The sequence below is a fragment of the Sabethes cyaneus genome, chromosome 3 (genome assembly GCF_943734655.1).
Source record: "Sabethes cyaneus chromosome 3, idSabCyanKW18_F2, whole genome shotgun sequence".
NCBI lineage: Eukaryota > Metazoa > Arthropoda > Insecta > Diptera > Culicidae > Sabethes > Sabethes cyaneus.
In genome coordinates, this window is record NC_071355.1 from 246,006,935 (window position 1) to 246,029,304 (window position 22,370).

At 40.3% G+C, this 22,370-nt stretch overlaps 2 protein-coding genes across 10 annotated transcripts in view; both read left to right on the forward strand.

Annotated features, from left to right (window-relative positions):
* The window catches only part of LOC128743453 (piezo-type mechanosensitive ion channel component), a 93,317-nt gene that overhangs the window by 46,535 nt on the left and 24,412 nt on the right, over nt 1-22,370 (forward strand). For 6 of the 9 annotated variants that reach the window (XM_053840032.1, XM_053840039.1, XM_053840034.1 and 3 more), the window contains exons 7-15: nt 5,080-5,199; nt 5,502-5,595; nt 5,950-6,074; nt 6,135-6,332; nt 6,399-6,958; nt 7,022-7,165; nt 15,127-16,623; nt 16,684-17,025; nt 17,088-17,248. In XM_053840032.1, the coding sequence (XP_053696007.1) occupies nt 5,080-5,199; nt 5,502-5,595; nt 5,950-6,074; nt 6,135-6,332; nt 6,399-6,958; nt 7,022-7,165; nt 15,127-16,623; nt 16,684-17,025; nt 17,088-17,248 (3,241 nt within the window). The remainder of the gene's footprint in view (nt 1-5,079; nt 5,200-5,501; nt 5,596-5,949; nt 6,075-6,134; nt 6,333-6,398; nt 6,959-7,021; nt 7,166-15,126; nt 16,624-16,683; nt 17,026-17,087; nt 17,249-22,370) is intronic. The other 3 variants (XM_053840035.1, XM_053840037.1, XM_053840038.1) reach the window with 3 other exon arrangements.
* On the forward strand, nt 17,307-18,555 carry LOC128743454 (uncharacterized). The gene is made up of 3 exons (XM_053840042.1): nt 17,307-17,823; nt 17,883-18,032; nt 18,090-18,555. Exons 1-3 carry the CDS (start codon nt 17,665-17,667, stop codon nt 18,447-18,449), a joined length of 669 nt encoding a protein of 222 aa, XP_053696017.1. The 5' UTR covers nt 17,307-17,664; the 3' UTR covers nt 18,450-18,555.

Consider the following 22,370-nt stretch of genomic DNA (forward strand, 5'->3'; position numbering starts at 1 on the left):
TTCTTTTAAATTGCCTTCACATTGCATATCCACCCTACAAAGGAGATCAATAAGGCCCAAAATGATTCGTCCCATCTCCGAGAAATAGGTGACTAAAACAGTGTCACACACATACACACTTTTATTCACTCACTTACTATCTCACTCACTCAATCACTCTTCCATTCATCTTCACTCATTCACTTACTCTTTCACTCACCCTCATTCCTCGCTCACTGACTCATCCTGACTCACTCACTCGTTCTCAGCCACTCACTCGTCTTCACTCACTCAATCAAATTCACTCCCAGTCACCTTCACTTATCCACTCTGCACTCACCCTCCCTCCCTTTCTCTCTCATCCACTCACTCACCCATCCTCTTTCACTCATTCTCTCATTCACCCTGACTCACTCATTACCCCATCATCGCTCACTCACTCACTCGCGCACATTCACTCACTCATTCACTCACTGTCCCACTCAGTCTCACTAATCCTCACTCTCCAACTCACTCATTTTCCATTCACCCATTTACCTTTACTCACACACACTCACTCACTCTCTAACCCACTTAACCCGCTCAGACTCGTTCACTCACCTGCTCATCCTCGGCCACTCACCCTCGCTCACTCACAAAAACTAATAATAGTCGATGATTTTAACGATGGCTTACGAGCTGGGAGCAGATACACTAGAAACGCTAGAGGAAATGGTCTAATAAAGGTATGACTAGGATGTAGGTGAGAATATGCAACGAAAGAATCACGACCACCTTCCGCGGAGATGGTCAAGGTCACCTTCTGCAACCCGCCATAGCGATCAGCAGGTGATCCGATGTACGATTGGTATATGGAATTTCTCGATAACTCGAAGAAATACAGCCAGCCAACGAAGGCAGACGACAAAGGCCGTTGTCAAGGATCTTTTCCATTCCAAAGAACTGAAGTTAGCCAAAGAAGATAGAAGACGAAGAAGCGCTACGCGCTGACATCAATTCCCTAGACATAAGTCGCAGACGTACTGCCGGCAACGTTAGTGAAAGCAAACAGAGGTTGAGGAATATGTGACCTTCAGCTTTGGCAGCTCCCGGCTGCTAATTTTGTAGAGAACCGGCGAGAAACCGGTCAGCTGCAGACTAATAGAGCCGCCGGAAAGGACCGACTCCCGGCAGAATTAATTGTTTAAATTAAGCAACTAGTAAATTAATTAAGCAACGGCACTTTACTGGATAATTTCCAGAATTAGGGAGACGAAGTAACTATCGAATGAGTGGATGGAAGGTGTGACTTGTTCCATCTGCGAAGAGGGCGATCGCCTCGATTGCTGTAATTACTGCGGCATTATGCTTATCAACGTCGCCTGCAAGGTCTTGTTACGTCGTCTATCCCCAATAGCAGGAGGTTTATGGAGTTTCGTGCTATCACGAATCAAATTTTTACATTGCGACAAATCCTCCAGAAATTTCGAGTGTACAATGTGCCTACGTATCATATTTTCGTGAACTTCAGGGCTACGTATGATACAATCGACCGCGAATAGCCATGGCAAAAAACGCACTACAATGAAAACGATTTTTCGGATAAACTGACCCGGGTGATCAAAGCTATCTTGGAGCGAGTGATCTGCTATGTGCGTGTCTCGGGGACAATCTTGAGTCTTTTCGTACCGCACAGAGGGTTGCGGCAAGGGATTAAACTATTCTGCTATGTTGCAAATCGCGCAAGAAGCCAACGATCACTACTCTCACGCATTCAACGCTTACGTCACTCACGCTAACGTAAGCCGCCGTTAATGTGTGCAGATATTCTGCTACCTACACACTCGCGAACGCACAACGTCGTAGCGTCTTTCTGTATAGTCCACTCACGAGTCAAAAAACTCGTGAGCATCCAGCTGCCGGTGAGGGCTAGTGGCGCATTGGGAACCAGATTTTGCATTACTTTTTCTGTTCTTTTTCATCTTCGTTCTCGATTTTACTCACAGGCGGGAGTGCGAGCCCTCGCGAGTGATCGGTTTCAGCTACTCGGGCTGCAATGACGAGCGAAAGTGACGACTATGGGCCAGAAATTAAAATTTCGGGACAAAATATTTGCGGTTAAACAGCATGTCTCAGCTCAATGTGGTCATCGGCAACTTTTCGAATAAAAAATTGATGCATATTTTGAAGGGGTCGTCCAATATTTAAGAGTTACTTAAACAACAATTTAAGTAATAACTTTTTGAGTAAACTTTTTTTCACCTTTTTGGTTTCAAAATATTAAAGATAAACCAATTTCAAGTAATTTTTGTGAAGATATGAAACTTCTACCTTTTACCCATTTTCAGCAATAGACCTTTGTTTATAAACGACCCCTCAAATCACATTTCTTCTTGTAACATGTTTATTTCAACAGACAGCTCAATGTGATGTTCTAAAAAATATTTTGCACATAAAAGAGGAATATTTTTGCTGAAGACTGTTTTGCTTTATATGCATTAATTAAAAAGATATTAAAAGGTAAAAGGTAGAAGTTTGATATCTTCAGAAAAAATACTTGAAATTGGTTTATCTTTAATATTTTGAAACCAAAAAGGTGAAAAACAATTTACTCAAAAAGTTATTACTTAAATTGTTGATAAAGCAACACGTAAATATTGGACGACCCCTTCAAAAAATGCATCAATTTTTCATTCAAAAAGTTGCCGAAGACTACATTGAGCTGAGACACACCGTTTAACCGCAAATATATTTGTCCCGAAATTACAATTTTTGGCCCCTAGTGGATTGTTAGCTGAATATACACTCGCAAAAACTTGTCACAGAGGCACAATTTTCAGCAAAACTACCCAACTCTTAGCCTTTGCAGACGACCTTGACATTAAACTTCGGGACGGCGGAATCCAAGTAATTGTGTTAATTTTTTTGATAATTTCTATACTATACTTGCTACGATTATACTCTTAAAACTGCTGTTAATTTGAAAACATAAAATACCTTACTTAGAACTACAGGATAACACATACCGAATGGTGTTGGCGAAGCTTAGTGATCCGCCGACACCAGCTGGAAGGTGTTCCGATAACCTGAAGGCTATTGTTGATGAGTTATTTTCGAAACCATCTCGCCACTCGCGCCGTATGGCAAGGTACACAAGGTGAAGACGCTAATCGTAGGCAGCTGTCCAGCGTAAAATTAATAGCAGCCGGAAAAAGACTGAACGTGAAGAAGCATCCGGACTGCAAGAAATCCAGAACGTGGCCCTGAAAGCAGTAGTGCAGGAGCACCCAGACATGTTTAGAAGAGTACTGCAGAAATTTCTAGGCGAAGGTTACTTCTTCAAAGCCAGGAGAATCTCACGGAGATTCAGCATTGTACAGACACATATGCCTGTTTGCTACAAGGTTCAATCCTGGGCTCATCACTCTGGAAAGGGATGCTCGATGGTACTCTGATAATGATTCTACCTAGAAGTCTGGAGATTCTTGGATACGCGGACGACATCGTGTCAATTGTAACAGGAGGGTCGCTGTAACAGATAGAAATGCCACTTAGATAGATATAATCGGAAGCTGGATGCAAGGGGTAAAATCGCAATCAGTCTACCACAAAACGGAACTGCTGGTCCATGAAGTGTTAGTTTCGTGCTGGAGATCATTGTTGCGGGGCACTCGATAATCTTGAAGTAAGGGTTGAAACGCCTAGGGGTGTGGATTGATGGCCGACTGAACTTCAATATCTAAGTCGATTACACCTGCGAAAACGTGCCCAAAGACGTATCTAACAACTTCGTTCCAAGCAGCAATACAAGGAGTGTTTTGGTTAGGGCTTCCTCGTCGATATCGCAATAGGGTTTCCAGGTTTCACTCCTGGCAGGATCGCCATGAGTTGTTAATATTACTTGTTCTCGTACTCGACGTCAAGTTGGTCAACATTCCAATAATGGCGTACATCTCGACAGCCAACGGAATATTGCAAAGGCACAGTCGTCTCCTGTAATAATGTTTAATAGTGGTCCTGGGTTCGAGAATTTGTCTCCATTTCACTTGGTCCCAGATTAATCGTCGTCGCAAATTCCTTACCACTCACCAGTCAGCTTCGATCTGGTCTGATCGAGCCATCTTGCACAATGGTCGCCTCTATTCTTTGAAGAAATCAGATTTCTCACTTCTGTTATCGGGCATCCTCGCAATGTGACCAGTCAACCGATTTCCGCCAGGTGTATGCTGGATATCACTTCAATCCCAAGCCCTAAAATAAAATCTGATGCCATTTGTTAAATGGAACATAACTTTTGGGGATAATTTTGACTTTGATTTCTTTATCAATATATTTCGGTGTACCGCAGGGAAGCAACTTAGGACATAATTGTTGATACTCAAATATGTTTACATGAATGCTTCTCTATGAATTTTAATTTCACTGACAAAAAATATAAGAAAGTATATTTGCTAACAAAAAGTGAATATCTGAAGAGCAACAAACTTTATTGTAAAATTTCCTTAAAAATCAAAGCGAGTCTGTCCAAATTATCATAACTTTTTTCACTATAAGTAGGAAATCCTTTCGTAAAATGCCTCTCGAAATCGACTTAGTTTTGTTCCCAACTCCCAATTGGTCACACTTCTAACTTCAACGGGACATGGGCACAATAGACTTTATTGTAGCTAACCTTTCCTTGTATAGACATAGACAAACGACAAAACATAACCCTAGTTTCGTAAACTTAACCAAATTTAGAACCATATCACAGTTGCTCAACTTATTTTCAGCTTTTCACAAATGAATTGTTTTTTTTTTCTTTTCTTTTATTTCTATGTTCAAAAATATTAACTCGATCTGTTCATTAAAAAAACTGTCTGATTCGTTGGCTGTTGCTTTAATTTTTCTGTAACTCGCGAAAATTTATTATTATGTGACATCATCTATCAATTTATTATCATTATCATCATGTTCATCAACATTGTCATTCTCATCGTTCACCACCAAACACCGCCATCACACATCACACGGTCACTATAAATCGCTGCAACTGACGACAACGTGTGACATGGGACATGTGCTTTTGTGTAAATTGCGCTTCGCAATCTCCGTGCGGTGCCGGTGGTTGCGATTTACTAGCACGAATCACCCACGAGACGAACGAACCGGCGGCAGGCGGTCAAATCGCGGAGGGTCTTGCCGATTGTTCCACTTTCCCAACCTGCACCGTCGTCCGATGCACCGGACGAGAGGACACCTGTACGTATGAAATTGTTTTCTTTTTTGATTTTATTGTGCTTTTCGCAAATCGCGTATCGTTTTACTCTTCCCGTTACTATGTGTAAGTGTTTTTATGTGTGACACTCTGTGTTTGAATTTTTCTTACATGCCATTTAACGAGATTCTTTACCACTCGCGTTATTAACTACCTATTTACATTGGCTTTTGTTTGTCTATTGTTCATTCTCTTGTATACGACTGATTGGTAAAGGTCTTTGAAATGTTTGTTATAATGAATTCCTGGGATAAACGATGGTTCTAACCGGTTTACGTATTTACAGCTGATGCGCGGTGGAACGCGAAGGGTACGAGATGCCTCCTCATCCGATGCGCAAAATTCGCAACAAAATGATAGTATAGCAATGCACATGATCGGTAAGTTTTTTTTACGAGTGGGTTCATGCAGTTGAAAGTTTGATAATTGTGTAAACAATTGCTATGAAATTGTTTTATTTTTTTATTTCTTTTCATTCGGTGTGGCATTCGAACCACAAAACATACAAACCAATTAACACCGACATGTCGCTCATCTGCCTCATCTTTTGTAAATATTTGCCTCAATGTTGTAATTTAAAACACTGAACTTGAATTGCTCGCACACGTGGCTCATACTGATACTTACGAACAAATTAAACCGTACTACTACTACTGGTGCTTTATTCTGCTGTTCGTGTCCTGTTTTTGAATGTCTTCCGAAAAATTCGCAACTTAACGTGAACCTAACTGAAGGCCGTAAACATATTCCAGACGAGGAAGACTCGACAAGCTTCTTCGAGCAAATCATGCTTGCCGTAGGTAATGTGGCCGGTTTCATTTACAAGAACAGTTACATTTTCACCAACGTGATTATGATGGTAAGTTCTTAGTTCTTAGTCATCGAGAAAAGCATGTTCAATAATGAATTTTATTTATAGACATGGAGCATAATGTTCCACAGTTGGCTAACCTTTGTGTTGCTCATTTGGGCCAATTTGATCTGGATCATGCCAAATCAGCGGAAAAATATGCTGAATTCTAGTCCGTTCCTAGTCATCTACGCAGAACTGCTACTGCTGGCTCAATATCTGTACGGAATGAAACTCACCGACGATGAACTGCCGTCCACTGTCAATGTGCGTTCGATTGTCGAATTAACTATGGAATTTTCTCATAACTATTGATCTAATTTTTCCCCACAGATTACCGGCATTAATCTCGCTCAGATAGGGCTCATCAAGTATCCGGACTATCCGTGCTTGCCGCTGATGCTGAAATCGATTTTCACCACCATGTTCTGGATTTCGCTTCGGCAGATGATCCAGGAAAAGCAATTGGAGCGGCGAACGTCCACCATTGCCGATATGGCTGCACCGTTGCAGATTACAGTCGGTGCAGCAACGACGGCAGCGTCCAGTGCGGGACCAGCACCGGACAAGAAATCCTCCGCCTTTATCACCCACGCTGGCACGATGATCAACTCGTTCCTGATCAAGTTCTGGATCTGGGTGGTGGCGATCACGTTGTTCCTATCGGGCATGACGGGCAATAGGATGACCGGCTTTCGGATAGTCTACATGGCACTGTTTTTGATATTCGTACTCACATTCCAGTTTTCGTTCAAAATTTGGCGTAAAATGATGTACGCATTCTGGCTGACTGTTATCGTGTACTCCATGTCGATCCTAGTGCTAGTCTATACCTACCAATTCGATAAGTTCCCACTGTACTGGACGGAATACCTCAAGATATCGGATACTTTGTGAGTAGTTTTGGTTTTGTCCAAGTATCATGAATTTTGAAACTATTTTCTAATTTCAAACAGGCAAAAAGATATCGGCTTAGAAACATACGAGACCAAACAGCTCTTCCTTCATTTGGTGAACCCAACCATGATCGTTATCATCACAGTCATTCAGCTGCACTATTGCCATAAAAAGTTTCTGGAAATTTCGGAAATTCCAGTCATGTAAGTAGAAGTTACACTGCTAACCACTGCACTGGCGTGTCTAGGCTGGGGTACCTTCAGTTTAAAGTTTCATGCACTCAATGATTTGCGGATGATTGAATTGAATCACAGTTTTCTGTTCATAGGTTAAGTTTGAAAACCTACGAACTGGGGAATAATAAAATAGGGGATTTTTCAAAATTATCTGGGTTTTGTCTTGACATTTTTTAAAATTTTGTACACGAGCAACGCTTGTGGATTTATAATAGTTAAATATTGTTTTTTGAATATCAAGATTTTTATAGTAAACTTTAAACAAAATTATCAATTTTTCTTGTACATCGTTTAGTTGATAATTTTTGTCTTAAACCAAACGTAAAAAAGATTTCTCAAAAAAAAAAAAATTAAAAATTTGCTTAACTTTTCATAAAATGTTGTACATGTTTAGAAATTGATTGAGCAAGTCTGAGAAGAAATACGAAATCTGTCAAAATAATGAATAGTGGATTTGAAATCAAAGGTTATATTGATTGAGGTTATAAAATGATACAAAAATATCAGAAAAATCATACAAAAATGGCACAAGAAATATCATAAAAATAACGCCAAAATAAAAACCAGAAGACGCAAAAATAAAAGAACTAACATGGTATAAAAATCACAGATTAAAAATCATACAAAAATGATATAAAGCTGGGGTTTATTTCTAATTCCCGTCGTAGTAACCGCTCTAATTTTCATCATTTCTTAGGTGGATTTAATGAATACTCCAAAAGTTCTGCTGCTGATTTGACTCAAACACACTTACCTTCAGAATTCCCTTTGAATTCACTAAAAAGCGATAATTAAAGCATTTTATTCAAATTACGCATCTGACTTTATATCCTAAATTCGTCGTACCGTTTTAAAATCCATCCATCAAAATTTGTCATCGTCCGAACTAAAAATTACAATAATGTTTACGAAGCTAGCGCGCGTGTATTTGTGTAGGACGGCATGACAAATGTTATTCTGCAAAATGTCTGTAGGTCATGCAAGTTTTCCCGGCTGCAGAATAACGACAATGTGTTGCGTGAGTGATTTTCATTTTATGAATGACGAAAATTGAAACGATTAGTCGACATTTTCTTCTTCGTTGCACGAAAAAACGTAGGAAATTTGGCTGCTAGGAATTCTTGAATGAAAAATGGCATTTAAATGAATCTCAGCTCACTTTGATTGATCGCGTATGATAGTTAACAAACTAAAATATTAGGGAATAACTAATTTTCCATTGTGTGTCATAAAAACCGCAGATATTTTTAATAATTTGTGTGGGATAGGACGGGAATAGGCAATTACGATGAAGCAGCAACATACTCTAATTGAAACAAAAAAAGCACACGAAAATCATTTCAAAATAACACAAAAACAATAAACAACTGACACTATCTGAACACTAACTAACTAACTACACTAACTGAAAACTATCACAGTAATAACATAAAAATGGCACCACAGTGATACAAAATCGGCAGAAAATTTTACGTAGATTATAGAAAAATAACACAGAAATAAGACAAATATAAAACAAACAAAAAACACAAAAGAACGGACATAAAAATAAAAATACGCTCAAGTATATGTTCCGTGTAAATCAAAATTGCTGAAAAACATCGTGTATATTCTAAACTTGAAAAACGCGCGAATTGCGTAAAAAAATCGCCTAAATGCTGAAATTTGCGTAAAAGAACTTAACAACAACACAGAACTTAATTCTGTAATACAGAAATGACCCAAAAATAGTACCAAAATAATAACAGAAAAAATATACAAAACTGGCAAAACATTTTGCAAGAAATGGTGTAAATATTACGCTATAAAATAATCAACAAAGGTATTAACAAAAAAATGATACAGAAATATGAAAATAGTACCAAAAAGATACCAATATAATTGAAACATGAAAGAAAATTAACGAAACAGAAAAAGCCAAAACGCATAAAAATTGCAAAAAACATCGAAATGAATACAGCAGTGATGAGCAGTGAACCTACAGGTTTACACACCAAAGTGATACAAAAATGTCAGATAGATGATGTAATTATTGAATGCAAAACGCATTAATAAAACAAAAAATAGAGAAAAGGACCAAGAAAAGTCATAGAAATAACAAAAACCAGACATAGTTGAAAATGTTGCCAAATAGGCACCAAAAAGATACAAAACTAAACGAAAACTGACTCAACATGATTCAAAATGATACAAGAAACAATACAATAATGAAATAACAAAAAAAGAAAAAAATAGGGTAATGCCGTTATCGTCGGGCCACTGCTATGGTCGGGCCACCAGTTTTAGTAACTCGTGATACGTATATGCCAGCAATGTATAACTTCTTACTGTGACAGCTAACTTTTCACAATATTGGAGTTTCAATCGTGTATTCAAAACACGCGTACTGAATTCACTGATTGAATCAATGCAAAAAAAAGTTTCGCAGGTGCAGTTAACTTTTCTTCAAGAAATGATTCATAAAATGCAATTATCGGGATAAATATTGAAAATTTATTAAGTGTGTTGTGCTCTATTCGAAGGATATTGAAAAATCCTGTCCAGTTAGGATGTAAGGGGGTAAATGCCACAAAAGCGCTTATTGTAAAGGTCGGGCCACTTGTGTAGCCATGGTTGGGCCACCATAATTTTAAGCACAGAAGCGCAATTTTCGCTAGAGAACGTCAGTCGCGGGAAATGTGATGAAATAAAGCAAAATTAATACGATAAAAACTTAGATTTTTGTTGGTTTTTCATTGTAATTGTACAATTCGGAAAAGGCGATTGTAGCAATACTAATTTTACAAGATCGCCACAATTTCGCAATAATGCAATTAAAAATAGGGTATTTGTACCTATATGAGCCGTTGTTCACGGAATTCATTCTTTTCATGCCTGTATATAGAATTTCAATGCGTATGTCTTAGATTTTCTGCGGTGGCCCAACCGGTACAACGTGGCCCGAGTATGACAACATTTTTTGTCTTCACGTAAATGTCTATAACTTTATCATTTGTTAAGCAATCAGTTCAAGATTTTCCAGAAATGTAGCTTATTCTTAGACCTTTCAACGATATATTTAGATTTTAAAAATGCTTTTTGAAACGGAAGTTAAGGGCGAATGTCAAAAAGGCGGTCCAACCACGACGACATTCCCCTACTCTAAAGAAGCTAAAACAAAACAAAGCAACTGATACAGAAATGCAATCTATACCTATAAAGAAGGATTTCTGTCTGTCTGTCCGTATGTTCCTTATAGAATCGAAAACTACTGAACCAATCGGCATGAAAATATGCATGTAGAGGTTTTTTGGGGCCAGGAAAGGTTTTAGTGATGGTTAGAAACCCCTCCCCCCACTAAGAGGGGGGGCTCCCATACAAATGAGACACAAATTTCTGCATAACTCGACAACTAATCAAGCAAATAGAACAAAATTTGGCATGTGGGTGTTTTCGGTGACAAGAATTTATTCTATGGTAAATTGAGACCCCTCCCCACTTTATAAGGGGAATTATAACTCCTCTCCTCTTTAAAAGGAGGGGGGGCTTCCATACAAATTTCCTCATAACTCGAGAACTAATCAAACAAATGGAACCAAATTTGGCATGTGAAAGTTTTCGAGGGCAAGAATATTTTCTATAGTAAATTAGGACCCCTCCGCACTTTAAGAGGGGGGGCTCCTGTACCAAAGAAACACAATTTTCCTCATAACTCGAGAAGTAATTAAGCAAATGGAACCAAATTTGGCATGTGGGTGTTTTTGGAGACAAAAATTTTTTATATGATAAATTGGGACCCCTCCCCGTTTTAGGAGGGGGGGATCCTATACACATGAAATACAAATTTCCTCATAACTGAAGAACTAATCAAGCAAATGGAACAAAATTTGGCATGTGGGTGTTTTTGGAGACAAAATTTTTTTCTATGATGAATTGGGACCCCTCCCCACTTTAGGAAGGGGGGCTCCTATACAAATGAAATGCAAATTTCCTCATAACTCGAGAATTAAGCAAATGGAACCAAATTTGGCATGTGAAAGTTTTCTAGGGCATGAATATTTTCTATGGTGAATTAGAACCCCTCCCCACTTTAAGAGGGGGGGCTCCTATACAAACGAAATACGAATTTCCTCATAACTCGAGAACTAATCAAGCAAATGGAACCAAATTTGACACGTGGGTGTTTTTGGAGACAAAACTTTTTTCTATGATGAATTGGGACCCCTACCCACTTTAGGAGGGGGGGCTCCTATACAAATGAAATTCAAATTTCCTCATAACTCGAGAACTAATCAAGCAAATAGAACCAAATTTGGCATGTGGAGGTTTCTGGAGGCAAAAATATTTTCTATGGATTTCCCCACTTTAAGAGGGGGGGGGGGCTCCTATACAAATGAAAAACAAATTTCCTCATAACTCGAGAACTAATCAAGCAAATGGAACCAAATTTGACATGTAAGTGGGTTTGGACGCAAGATTTTTTTCTATGGTGAATTGAGACCCCTCTCTTCTTTAGAAAGCGAATTATGGCCCATCTCCCCTTTAAGAGGGTGGGCTTCCATACAAATGAAATGCACATTTCCTCTTATCTCGAGAACTAATCAATCAAATGGAACCAAATTTGGCATGTGGGAGTTTTAGATGGCAGAAATTTTTTCTATGGTGAATTACGACCCCTTCCCCTTTTAAGAGGGGAACTCCCATACAAATGAAATTCAAATTTCCTTATAACTTGAGAACTAATCAAGCAAATGGAACCAAATTTGGCATGTGGGAGATTTTGGAGTCTTGAATTTATTTTACGATAGTTAGAGACCTCTCACCCCTGTGGTAGGGGAATATGGACTCTCATACAAATAAAACAGAAATTTTTGCGAAACTCAAAAACTAATCGAACTCGAGAAATTCGAGACTCTTCCATAAAACATTAGTCAATACAAGGCCACAAAAACGGACGAGACGGTCAGGTCGCGAGTGTTGCCGGTGACCCGCCGTCGGAAGCGCCGCCCACTGGGGGGCTTGCAAAACTCGAGATTGTGACAAAGATCATCCGAGATTCATGATTTATGTACAACACAGGTTAATTTGTGGCAATACGAAGTTTGTCGGGTCAGCTAGTATGATATAGAAATAATACACTTTTGTATTATTTCTATATCACATTGCTCCAAAAGATCCAGAAAAATGATACAGAAATAGCAGAAAAAAATAATGCAAAAAAACAAAAGGTTATCCCAAGAGGAATGGACCCCAAAAGGAAAGAAAACACTGATATAAAAATGAAAAATAATAGGAAAATGCCACCAAAAAACCAAAAAATGTTACACAATCTATACATATTAAAATGGATTTCTGTCTTTCTGTCTGTCCGTATGTTCCTTATAGAATCGAAAACTACTGAACCGATCGGCGTGAAAATTTGCATGTAGGAGTTTTTGTGGGCAGGGAAGGTTCTTATGAGAGTTCTTAGAGACCCCTCCCCCACTAAGAGGGGGGGACTCCCATACAAATCTATACTTTTAAAACTGGATTTCTGTCTGCCCGTATGTTCCTTATAGAATCGAAAACTACTGAACAGATCGGCGTGAAAATTTGCATATAGGAATTTTTGTGGCCAGGGAAGGTTCTTATGATGGTTAAAGACCCCACCCCCCACTATGAGGAGGGACTCCCATTCAAATGAAACACAAATTTCTGCATAACTCAAGAACTAATCAAGGAAATGGAACAAAATCTGACATGTGGATGTTTTTGGAGACAAGATTTTTTTCTATGGTGAATTAAGACCTCTCCCCTCTTTAGAAGGGGAATTATGACCCCTCTCCACTGTAAGAGGGGGGGCTTCTATACAAATTTCCTCATAACTCGAGAACTAATCAAGCAAATGGAACCAAATTTGCCATGTGAAGGTTTTTGGGGGCAAGCATTTTGTTTTGATGAATTAGGACTCCTCCCCTGTTTAGGAGGGGGGGGGACTCATACAAATGAAATACACATGTTCTCACGACTCGAGAACTAATCAAGCAAATGAAACCAAATTTTGCATGTGGGGTTTTTTGGAGGCAAGAATTATTTTTGATGAGCTAGGACTCCTCCCTAGAATTGGACAAAACGGCTCCTTTGTGTGAGCGGCTCTGAACCGTTCATTTGCTACCACGAATTGCGATTCACGAACCAAGCTTCGTACCTCTTCGTGCCACCTTCGGGTAGGTTTCGACAGCCGTGGTTCTTTTTAGGAGCCGTTCTTATGAACACTCTTTTCTGTGAACCGGGTCATTTGAACGGTTCGTGAACTGTTCGCCCATCCCTACTCCTACCCTGTTTAGGAGGGGGGGGAGCTCCCATACAAATGAAATACAAGTTTCCTCATAACTCGAGAACCAACCAAGCAAATGGAACCAAATTTGGCATGTGGGGGTTTTCGGAGGCAAGAATTTTTCTACGATGAATTATGACCCCTCCCCCTTTTAAGGGAGGGGGCTCCCATACAAATGAAACACAAATTTCCTCATAACTCGAGAACTAATCAAGCAAATGCAACCAAATTTGGCATGTGGGGGATTTTAGAGGCATGAATTTATTTTATGATGGTTTGAGACCCCTCACGTCTGTGGTAGCGGGATAAGGACTTTCACACAAATAAAACAGATATTTTTGCGTAACTCAAAAACTAATCGAATTCAAGAAATTTTAGACTCTTCCGTAAAACATTAGTCAATAAGGCTATTACACATATTTCATCAAGTCCTTCCAATGTTGGGCAACTGAACGGAAAGAGAATTTTTTAATCAAGCAAAACTAAGGCATTTTTACCTAAAGTTTAAATGTGAAAACCAAATCTGTTTTTGCTTTTCATATATATGTTTTTGTTTTCCATGCAAAAACCTACGTAAAGAAAGAAAAAATGGCGATTTTTGCAAATTCTATTAATATTTTTTGAAACGATGGTTCTACAATTGATGAAGGGACGGTAGGGGAAAGAAATGAAAATTTTTGGTGAAGGAGGGGAAGAGCGGAAAGGAAGGGGGGGGGGGTATTGGTAGCTAAGCTTGACAAGTAGTCATTTTGACTCCTACCTTTTGTCCAATGCTGGGAGGTGCATGAGTCGAACCTAGCTATAACCTGAGATTATAACCGGATTCGAACCCACAACACCCGCCAGGGCATTGGGTTCGTGTGATGCAAAGTGATGCAAAAGTGACACTAGCAATAGCAGAAATATTCAAAGATTTTGATATAATACTAAAATGATATGAAAGAGACACAAACATAAACATGAAAATCAGACTAAAAATCTTCACAAACTTCCACACAAAAGTGATACAACAATATACAACAATTACTCAAAAAATGCATAAATATGCTACAAAAATCATGTAAAAAATACGTCTATGATACAAAAATAAAAGAAAAAGATACAAATGCGCTAAACGATGCTAAATCAATAAAAAACTAATAAAAAAGACGTAACGTGATGTCTTTAAAGTACATTGGAATAATGACATGGACGACAAATACAGAAATAGTATTCAAAATTCAAAGTTCAAAGATAGTATAAAGATTACTTAAACATTGTATGTAAATAACTCATAAAATTAGCAAAACATAACTAAGGTGCCCCAAATGACAACAAGCTACAAAAAAAAATCCCGAAAGGATATAAAAATGACACGGAAACAACGCAATAATGACAACAAAAAACAAAAAAATACAAACATTAACCAAAAATAACACAAAAATGAGGCCGGGTAAGGTTCATATGATGGTTCAAAACCCCTCCCCCTCTGGAAAGGGTGGCTTCCAAAGTAACAATTTGGGTTTTATTACACTCTTATGATGGCATTTAAGACCAAAAATGGTCACGAAAAACTAATCTAGGAAATGGAATCAAATTTGTCTTGGCACGGTATGTATAGGTATATAATCAATTCTTTTTTAACTCATTTCAGTCAAGAATCCGACATCCCAGTGATATCGGAAACCAGCTCCGCTTACGGCACTTTTTCGAAGCGGAAAAAACTAAGCAGCACAACCGATGCTCCGCCAATCGAAAAAGATCCAGACACGGCGAACGAAGGCGCCAGCAAACCGCCACCACCGAAGTCGAAGGCGGACGATGACAATACTTCGGAAATATTGGACGATCTACGCTTCCGCAAGCTGTCGAAACAGGAAATCAAGGGATTCGCTCAAAAACTGATCAACCAGATTTCGCAGCTGGCCGAAATTGTTTGGCTGTTTTTCGAAATTCACCTGCTGAAGATCATACTGATAGTGGCATTTTCACTGGGCGTAGAAACGGTTAGTTTGTTGCATCTGCTGTACATCTTCATGACGGTGTTCGCGGTTAAATCGCACACTAATTCCCTGGTACTGGTCACCCGTGTGATGTCGCTTATATCGTCGATTTTACTGATCACCACGATGATGTATCAGGTGGATTACATCAACGAAAACAACTACATAAGCGAATGTCCGAACATCGACGTCAATACGACTCACGTAGAGCTGAACAATGCGAAATGGTTCGGCTTTCAGAAGACTGGCGCCGCCGGTAGTTTGGCAAAGCTGGTACGACCTTACTTGATCTACATCATCGTCGTAACGATTCACGCCGTCGTTGTGCTGAGGCAAACCATTCGGAGGATTCGACTGGGCCAATCACCACGAACGCCTCATCTGATGTTTCCGAAAGTATCGCGTCTAGACGCGGATCGGGATATTCCTCGAATGATCAAATATCTGTTCAACTACGGATTTTATAAGTTTGGGGTGGAAATTACGCTCGTGTCTTTGATAGTGGTAATCGGATCCAGGATGGATATTTTCTCCTGCTTCTACGCTTGTTGGGTTTGCATCATGTTCCACATGACTCGGGATAGTATTAAAAAAGTGTGGCAAGTCATAACCTGGTTCACCGTTACGCTGATACCGGTGCAGTATGTGATTTTTATTGGTCTTCCACCGGCTTTGTGTATAAATTATCCGTGGGATATACCGTTTTTGGACCACTTTCGAATATGGGCAATGCTGCCGGAAAATACGGAAGACTTTCGAGCGCAAGCTTCGAAGATGGTTGCCGATTTTTTGCTGCTGATGTTCCTTTGTCGGCAGACGCTGGTCTTCCGGATCGAGGCACGCTACTCCTCCTGTCCGGATGATTTCGGCGGTGGCAGTAACCAATCGGTACTGGAAGACATCGATCGTTTGGGAACGGTTCCGTTCGTCAATCCAACGCCGGATTTTATTGCCAAAGTGCGGAATTGGCTTGACATAGTGAAACGGGGGGTTTTCCTAGTGTTTTTCTGGTTTACGTTGGCGATTGTTTTCCTGACGGGTTCCAGTCGCGTAACTCTCTTTTCGATCGGCTACCTGATAGGATCGTTTACCTTCCTGTGGCAGGGAACAGACTTCTATCTTCGTCCAATCAAGGGAATAATTAAAGCGTAAGTTTGCTAATTTTTTTGGTAAAACAAATACGAAATCAAGTTTCTATGGTTTGTTAGGTGGAATATGCTAATCGGATACAACGTTTTTGTGATAACGACGAAAACGTTGCTGCAGATGTTGGGCTGTCTGTGCCTTACGCAGCTGACTGCCAACACCTGTTGGTTGGTTCAGCTGCTTGGAATATCGTGCCTGTCCTCGCAAGAGGGACCTCCCGCTGTGCCTAGTAACGTCGAACCCGATCCGGACGATACGCAGTGCAATGTGCCTTACGATGATTCCGGCCTGTTTTGGGATGGAGTTTGTTTTGCTTTCCTGCTGCTTCAACGACGCGTTCTTTCCAGTCACTATTTCTGTCACATTATAAATGAAACGAAAGCTAGTACCATCTTAGCTTCCAGGTAATAAGGTGTTTTATTCTGTGATTTAATCGGAAGGAATCAAAGTGTCTTGTTTTTTGTAGGGGTGCTGAGCTAATCGAGGAGCTTCGCATCAAAGATGTAAAGCAGGAAATCGAACGGGAAAGCCAGATACTGCAGAAAATCAAGATGAAGATGGACCGCATCAAGGCAACGCAGCAAAAAATTCTGGAACCTGTACACGAACCGACCACCCATGCCAAAGGTAATTTTCCGTTTCACTGTCCATTCGTTTTTCCCACAAAACCCCAAATATACGTTAGTGTCGAGTTTTCTTCTGTTTCTTCGCGAGTTACGGGAAAGTGAAAAAAAATGTTAAATGAATTTATGATTTCGGTTTTTTGTTTTTGGGGGTGCAAAAATGAACGAGTAAGTATTGTTTTATGTTAGTAAGAGCCGTAAGTACAGGAAACAACAAGAGTTTGGTTTGATTTTATTTGAGTTTAAATTGGGTAGAACCTGTAGGACCCTCACCTCCGTAGCGGGCAGCGCACATCACACGGTAGTGTACTAGAGTAGTACGAGTACAGTTTTGAGCACCCAAAAATATCACTAACGAGAGAGATTTTCCGTTCCACTTTCTTTTCGGTTCGATCTTGGTCAGATCAAGACGGTGACCATATGGCACGCACTCATAGTTTGTCGTCATATGCAGGATATCATACGCCAATTGAAGATGATGGCGCCGGTGGTTCATTGATTATTGAAGGCGAGGGTATTTCGGACATTCCCTCGGACAATGGAGGATTGACCATTGCGCGAGGGTCTTATCATACGCAGGTCGGTATCTACAATCATTACGTTCCAAGGAAGGCAAAATCTTTAAAATCTCTTTTCAGGCACCATCACCAAGCTCTGCTCTTATGACAGTTTCGTTGGACGCCTACTTGGACCCGCAGCGTATGTCATTCGAATCTCCCAACGAAATGTTGGGACGCGTTTGCAGTCCGGATGACACGTTTCCCGTATTCTCACCACCTCCGTGCGAAGTACTTTTCCTCCCGCTGTAACAAGAACTCTATAACAGCAGCTTTTCACGCTTTCAGAAGGAGCAACCGGCCTTAGTAATTCAAACTACAAACACTTTACTGCCCCCGGGTAAAACCGCAATGCAAACCCGTCAACACCGTAGACAATCCAGTTTAAACGCCGTTTCGTGGCCGAATCCCAATGAACTAACCGTCAGTCCCCGATCGCGTCGTCTGTCCAACACTCTAACCCCAGCCGAAGTAATCCACAACTATTCTTTCCCCCCTTTGAATCATTCTTTCAAAATCAATCAAGCTCCCTTTACAGGACAGCGGAGATGCGCTTCCATCACCCCGTTCGCCACGTTCCCCCCGGTCGATCTACCGTCACCAGCAGCGGCGAAAGTCCAGCATGGGTACCTCGGTTGCACCGGATGAGCTGACCGTCGATCCCACCAGTCGGCGTCGATCGAGTTTCCTAGCTTCTCTGTTCGTAGACGACGATATGACGACCCGGTATGACGATATGGTCGGCGGCCGGAAACGTTCGCGCGGTCGTAGCTTCTGGGGTCCGGTCGGCGAGGCCGGCTTGCGGGATTCGATCCGTTCGGCCACATCCCGGTCACCGGTGTCGCATCACGAGTGTAACTATTATTGCAAAACTAAACGCGAACTAAGACGCTTCGTTTCAGTGATGTCCGCTTCGAACACAGGAGACTTCTGCAGTCACGTGACTTTTTTCCCGATTCATTGTATTCGCTTTTTGTAAATATGCCTTATCCGGTTAGGAGCTTCCTGGAACCAATTGTGTCTAGTACGAAACTTGTTTACCATTGCACAGTGGTTTGACACAAATAGCTACGTTTTACCCATGTACCCTTACATAGCATATTCTGTACTCTTTGAAAGATTGTGCTAGGTTTTGTCGTTTAAAGCCGTGAAGAAAAAGACTTGTAACTACGGTGAAAAACTCGGAACAGTTTTGTCCCTTGCAAATTAGAAAAAATATTAATTTTAGAAGGATTCTGTTCAATCTCTTCAAGCTTTTCTTTCTGCTTAGTGTGATTCAGAGATTCATTGCAGTAACAGACAGTGGTAGTCTAGTTATGGAAAAGCCCACAGACGTTTCTTGATTACTATGTGCTAAACTAATGCCAACTGTGATAAATCGGAAGAATTTATGCTGTTCATAACAAACTTAATATGCAGCATTCCTAATGTTTATCTGGCGATAAAAATATTCAAAAGCAATCTACAATGATCCATGAAAAGCCCAATTACAAGTTCTATTTCATGTCCTATTTTAAGTCCCATTTCATATCCTTTTATAAGGCCTAATCCTACTTTCTATTTATTTTTAATTTCATGTCGCTTTTCGAGTCAATTTTTAACTCCACATTCACAATTTTAAGTGCATTTTCAATCTCAGTTTCAAGTTCAATTCCACATTCAATACTAACTTCAGTTCCAAGTCCAATTTTAGGTCCTGTTCCAAGTTCATTTTGAGTTTATGTACTTCAATTATAGTTCAATTTAGTACAAACTAGTTTAAATTCAAATCTAATTTCAAGGAGGCGAACTAGTCTTACAGTCTTGTAGGCTGAAAGCTCAGAGTAGTCTAACTTAAAATACGATTCCAAATTCAGTTTCAAGTATAATTTTAGATCCTATATTTAAAGTCCAAATCAATCCCGTTTTAAGTCCAATTTCACGTCCAACTCCATGTTCGATTCCGACCCAATTGGCCGGCTGTCTGCATCAACTGATTGTCAAGATTTGGGATACAGAACGACCAACCGGAGGAATGGAAAGACAGGGCTATTTGCCCTATCTACAAGAAAGTCGAAAGCTGGATTGTGAGAACTACTGAGCGATCACTATCGTGAATGCCACCTACAAAGTGCTGTCTCAAGTAATCTTCCATCGACTATCGGCAAAAGCCAATAGATTGTGGGAAGTTATCTATCAACGGACCAAATCTTCACCCTGCGGCAGATCCTACGGAAGTGCCGCGAGTTCCCCACGCATCATCTGTTAATCGATTTCAAAGCCGCGTATGATAGTGTAAACCGACAACAGCTATGGAAAAGTTTGGACGAAAACGGCATTCCGGGTAAGCTTACTCTACTTATTATGGCTACGATGGTGTTTTCTGCCTGCTATTCAACATTGCGCTTGAAGGTGTTATAAGACGAGCGGCGATCGAAATGCGGGGCACGATTTTCAATAAATCCGGTCAATTTACATGCTTTGCTGACGATGTGGATGCGGTCGGCAGAATATTTGTCGCGGTGGAAGCTCAGTACACCAAACAACCGCGAAGCAGAGCAGAGTGGGTTCAAGATAAATACGTCTAAACCGAAGTATTTGTTGGCGGACGGAGCCGAGCGCGACAGGGCCCGCTTGGGCAGTACGATGGTAATCGACGGGGATGAGTTTAAGGTAATCGACGAATTCGTTTACCTTGACTCACCGTGAGATTAAAAGGCGTATTATCAACGGAAGTCGGGCCTACCACGGACTCCACAAACACTTGCGGTCGAACAATCTGAGCCCCCGTACAAAGTTCACACTGTACAAAACGCTAATTAGACTGGTTGTTCTCTACGGGCACGAAACGTGGACACTGCTGGAAGAGGACATACGAAGACTCGGAGTTATCGAACGGCGGGTGCTAAGAACCATCTTTGGCGGCGTGCAAGAGAACGCCGTATGGAGGTGAAGAAGGAACCACGAGCTCGCGAAAGTGGTTAAAGCTAGACGGATACGTTGGGCAGGATATGTTGCTACTGTGTTACCTGACTCATTACGAATATACGTTATATACGGGGGAGGGTCTCGTAACTCACTAACTTTGTGGTTTTTCGTTTAATTGATCATAAATTCGAATAGAGCATACAAATATCAACTATATAACATAAGAAATTACATGTTTACTCCAAAAATAAAAGCATGAGAGATTTTAGAATTTCGAAAATAGGGGTGCGTTATGAGTCAGGTAACACAGTAGAATGCCAGACAACTAAATGATGTTCCTATCGAATCCGATAGGAACAAGACGAAGAGCGTTACAGCGAGCGAAGTGGCAAGACGAGGTGGAGCGAGATCTGGCGAGCATTGGGTGCCCGAGGAACTGGAGACCAGCTGCCTTGGACCGAAATAGATGGACAAATTATGCTACGCATGCATTGTCATAAGACATTAGGCCAATGTTTGATTTGGAGTTCAATTCCAAGTCTAATTGGAAGCCAATTTCAAACATTTTGACCAAAATTTCAATTTTCGGATTTAAAATTTCGACTGCACGTCTAATTCCAAGTTCGATTTAAACCCCAATGTTAAGTTCAATGTAATTTCAATTTAAAGTTCAATTTAAAATCTAATAACAAATAAAACCTCCAAATTCGAAAGTACGGTCTTCTGTGTCTTGTGTCTGGGTACGCCAATGAATGTAAACCTCTCTATTGTAAATGTCTTCATTGTTACCAATAAAGTCCTATGTTCAGTGCTGGGAACTTTTTTGTTCCCCAAGGTAACAAATTGGGACCCCTCCTGTTCGTGTTGTTTTTTAACGATATTGTTTCGCTGCTAGCAGCGGATTGTAAGCTAGAGTATGTTGTTCGGCGGTTTACATACGCAAATCTAACGAACCTATAACTGAAGGCATTCGCAGTTTATTCGCCGTCGATAACTTGTTTGAGTTCAGTGAAATGTCTCATCAGTTTCCATAAAAAGTGTATAGTTCTGTATTTTATAAACTGACATGCGTACTTCCAAACATTCAATAAGACAAGTTTGTTAGTGAATTTCGCAAATAATCATGACTGAAGTTTTTGGAGCGTCTTAGTAGAATACAAAACCTTTTTATTTAGTTTAGATCTGCTCGTGAATTGGTTGAGCTCCACGGGGTGTCATGACACTTGTAGACCATCGAAAGGACATCAAAACTGGTACAAAAACAAAGACAGTGAACGCTAAAACTCATTTGAAATCGGTACCTTTTTTTCTTGCCGAACCCAGCAGTAACCCTGTAATTGTCCTGTACTTTAACAGTCTTCGCAGCCGGCTGTCGATAAAGAAGTGTCAAGTCTTAGCAAGACAGCCCAAGGCTTTACTTTGGTACAACGACAATGGCGACATTGTGCTTCTCAAGACCCCTAAAATCCGATCAATATGAACGCTGGTTTATACTGGAGGAATACTTGCCTATTGTGAAGGGCAAACTGAAGAAGAAGTGGAGAAGTGCAAGCCTACCAAATAGCTACCACAATTGTGAGTTATTTTAACTTTAGCTGCTCATTTCCGTTTAAATATCATCTAACGATTGATCAAATTATCAGTGCTACTCATGAGTAACAA

What these genes read in the sequence shown, in the direction of transcription:
- LOC128743454 (XM_053840042.1), top strand. Translation starts at nt 17,665, where the DNA reads ATGGCACGCACTCATAGTTTGTCGTCATATGCAGGATATCATACGCCA. An exon ending in GAGGGTCTTATCATACGCAG is followed by an intron (nt 17,824 to 17,882) that starts GTCGGTATCTAC and finishes ATCTCTTTTCAG; the next exon opens with GCACCATCACCAAGCTCTGC. An exon ending in TCTCACCACCTCCGTGCGAA is followed by an intron (nt 18,033 to 18,089) that starts GTACTTTTCCTC and finishes TCACGCTTTCAG; the next exon opens with AAGGAGCAACCGGCCTTAGT.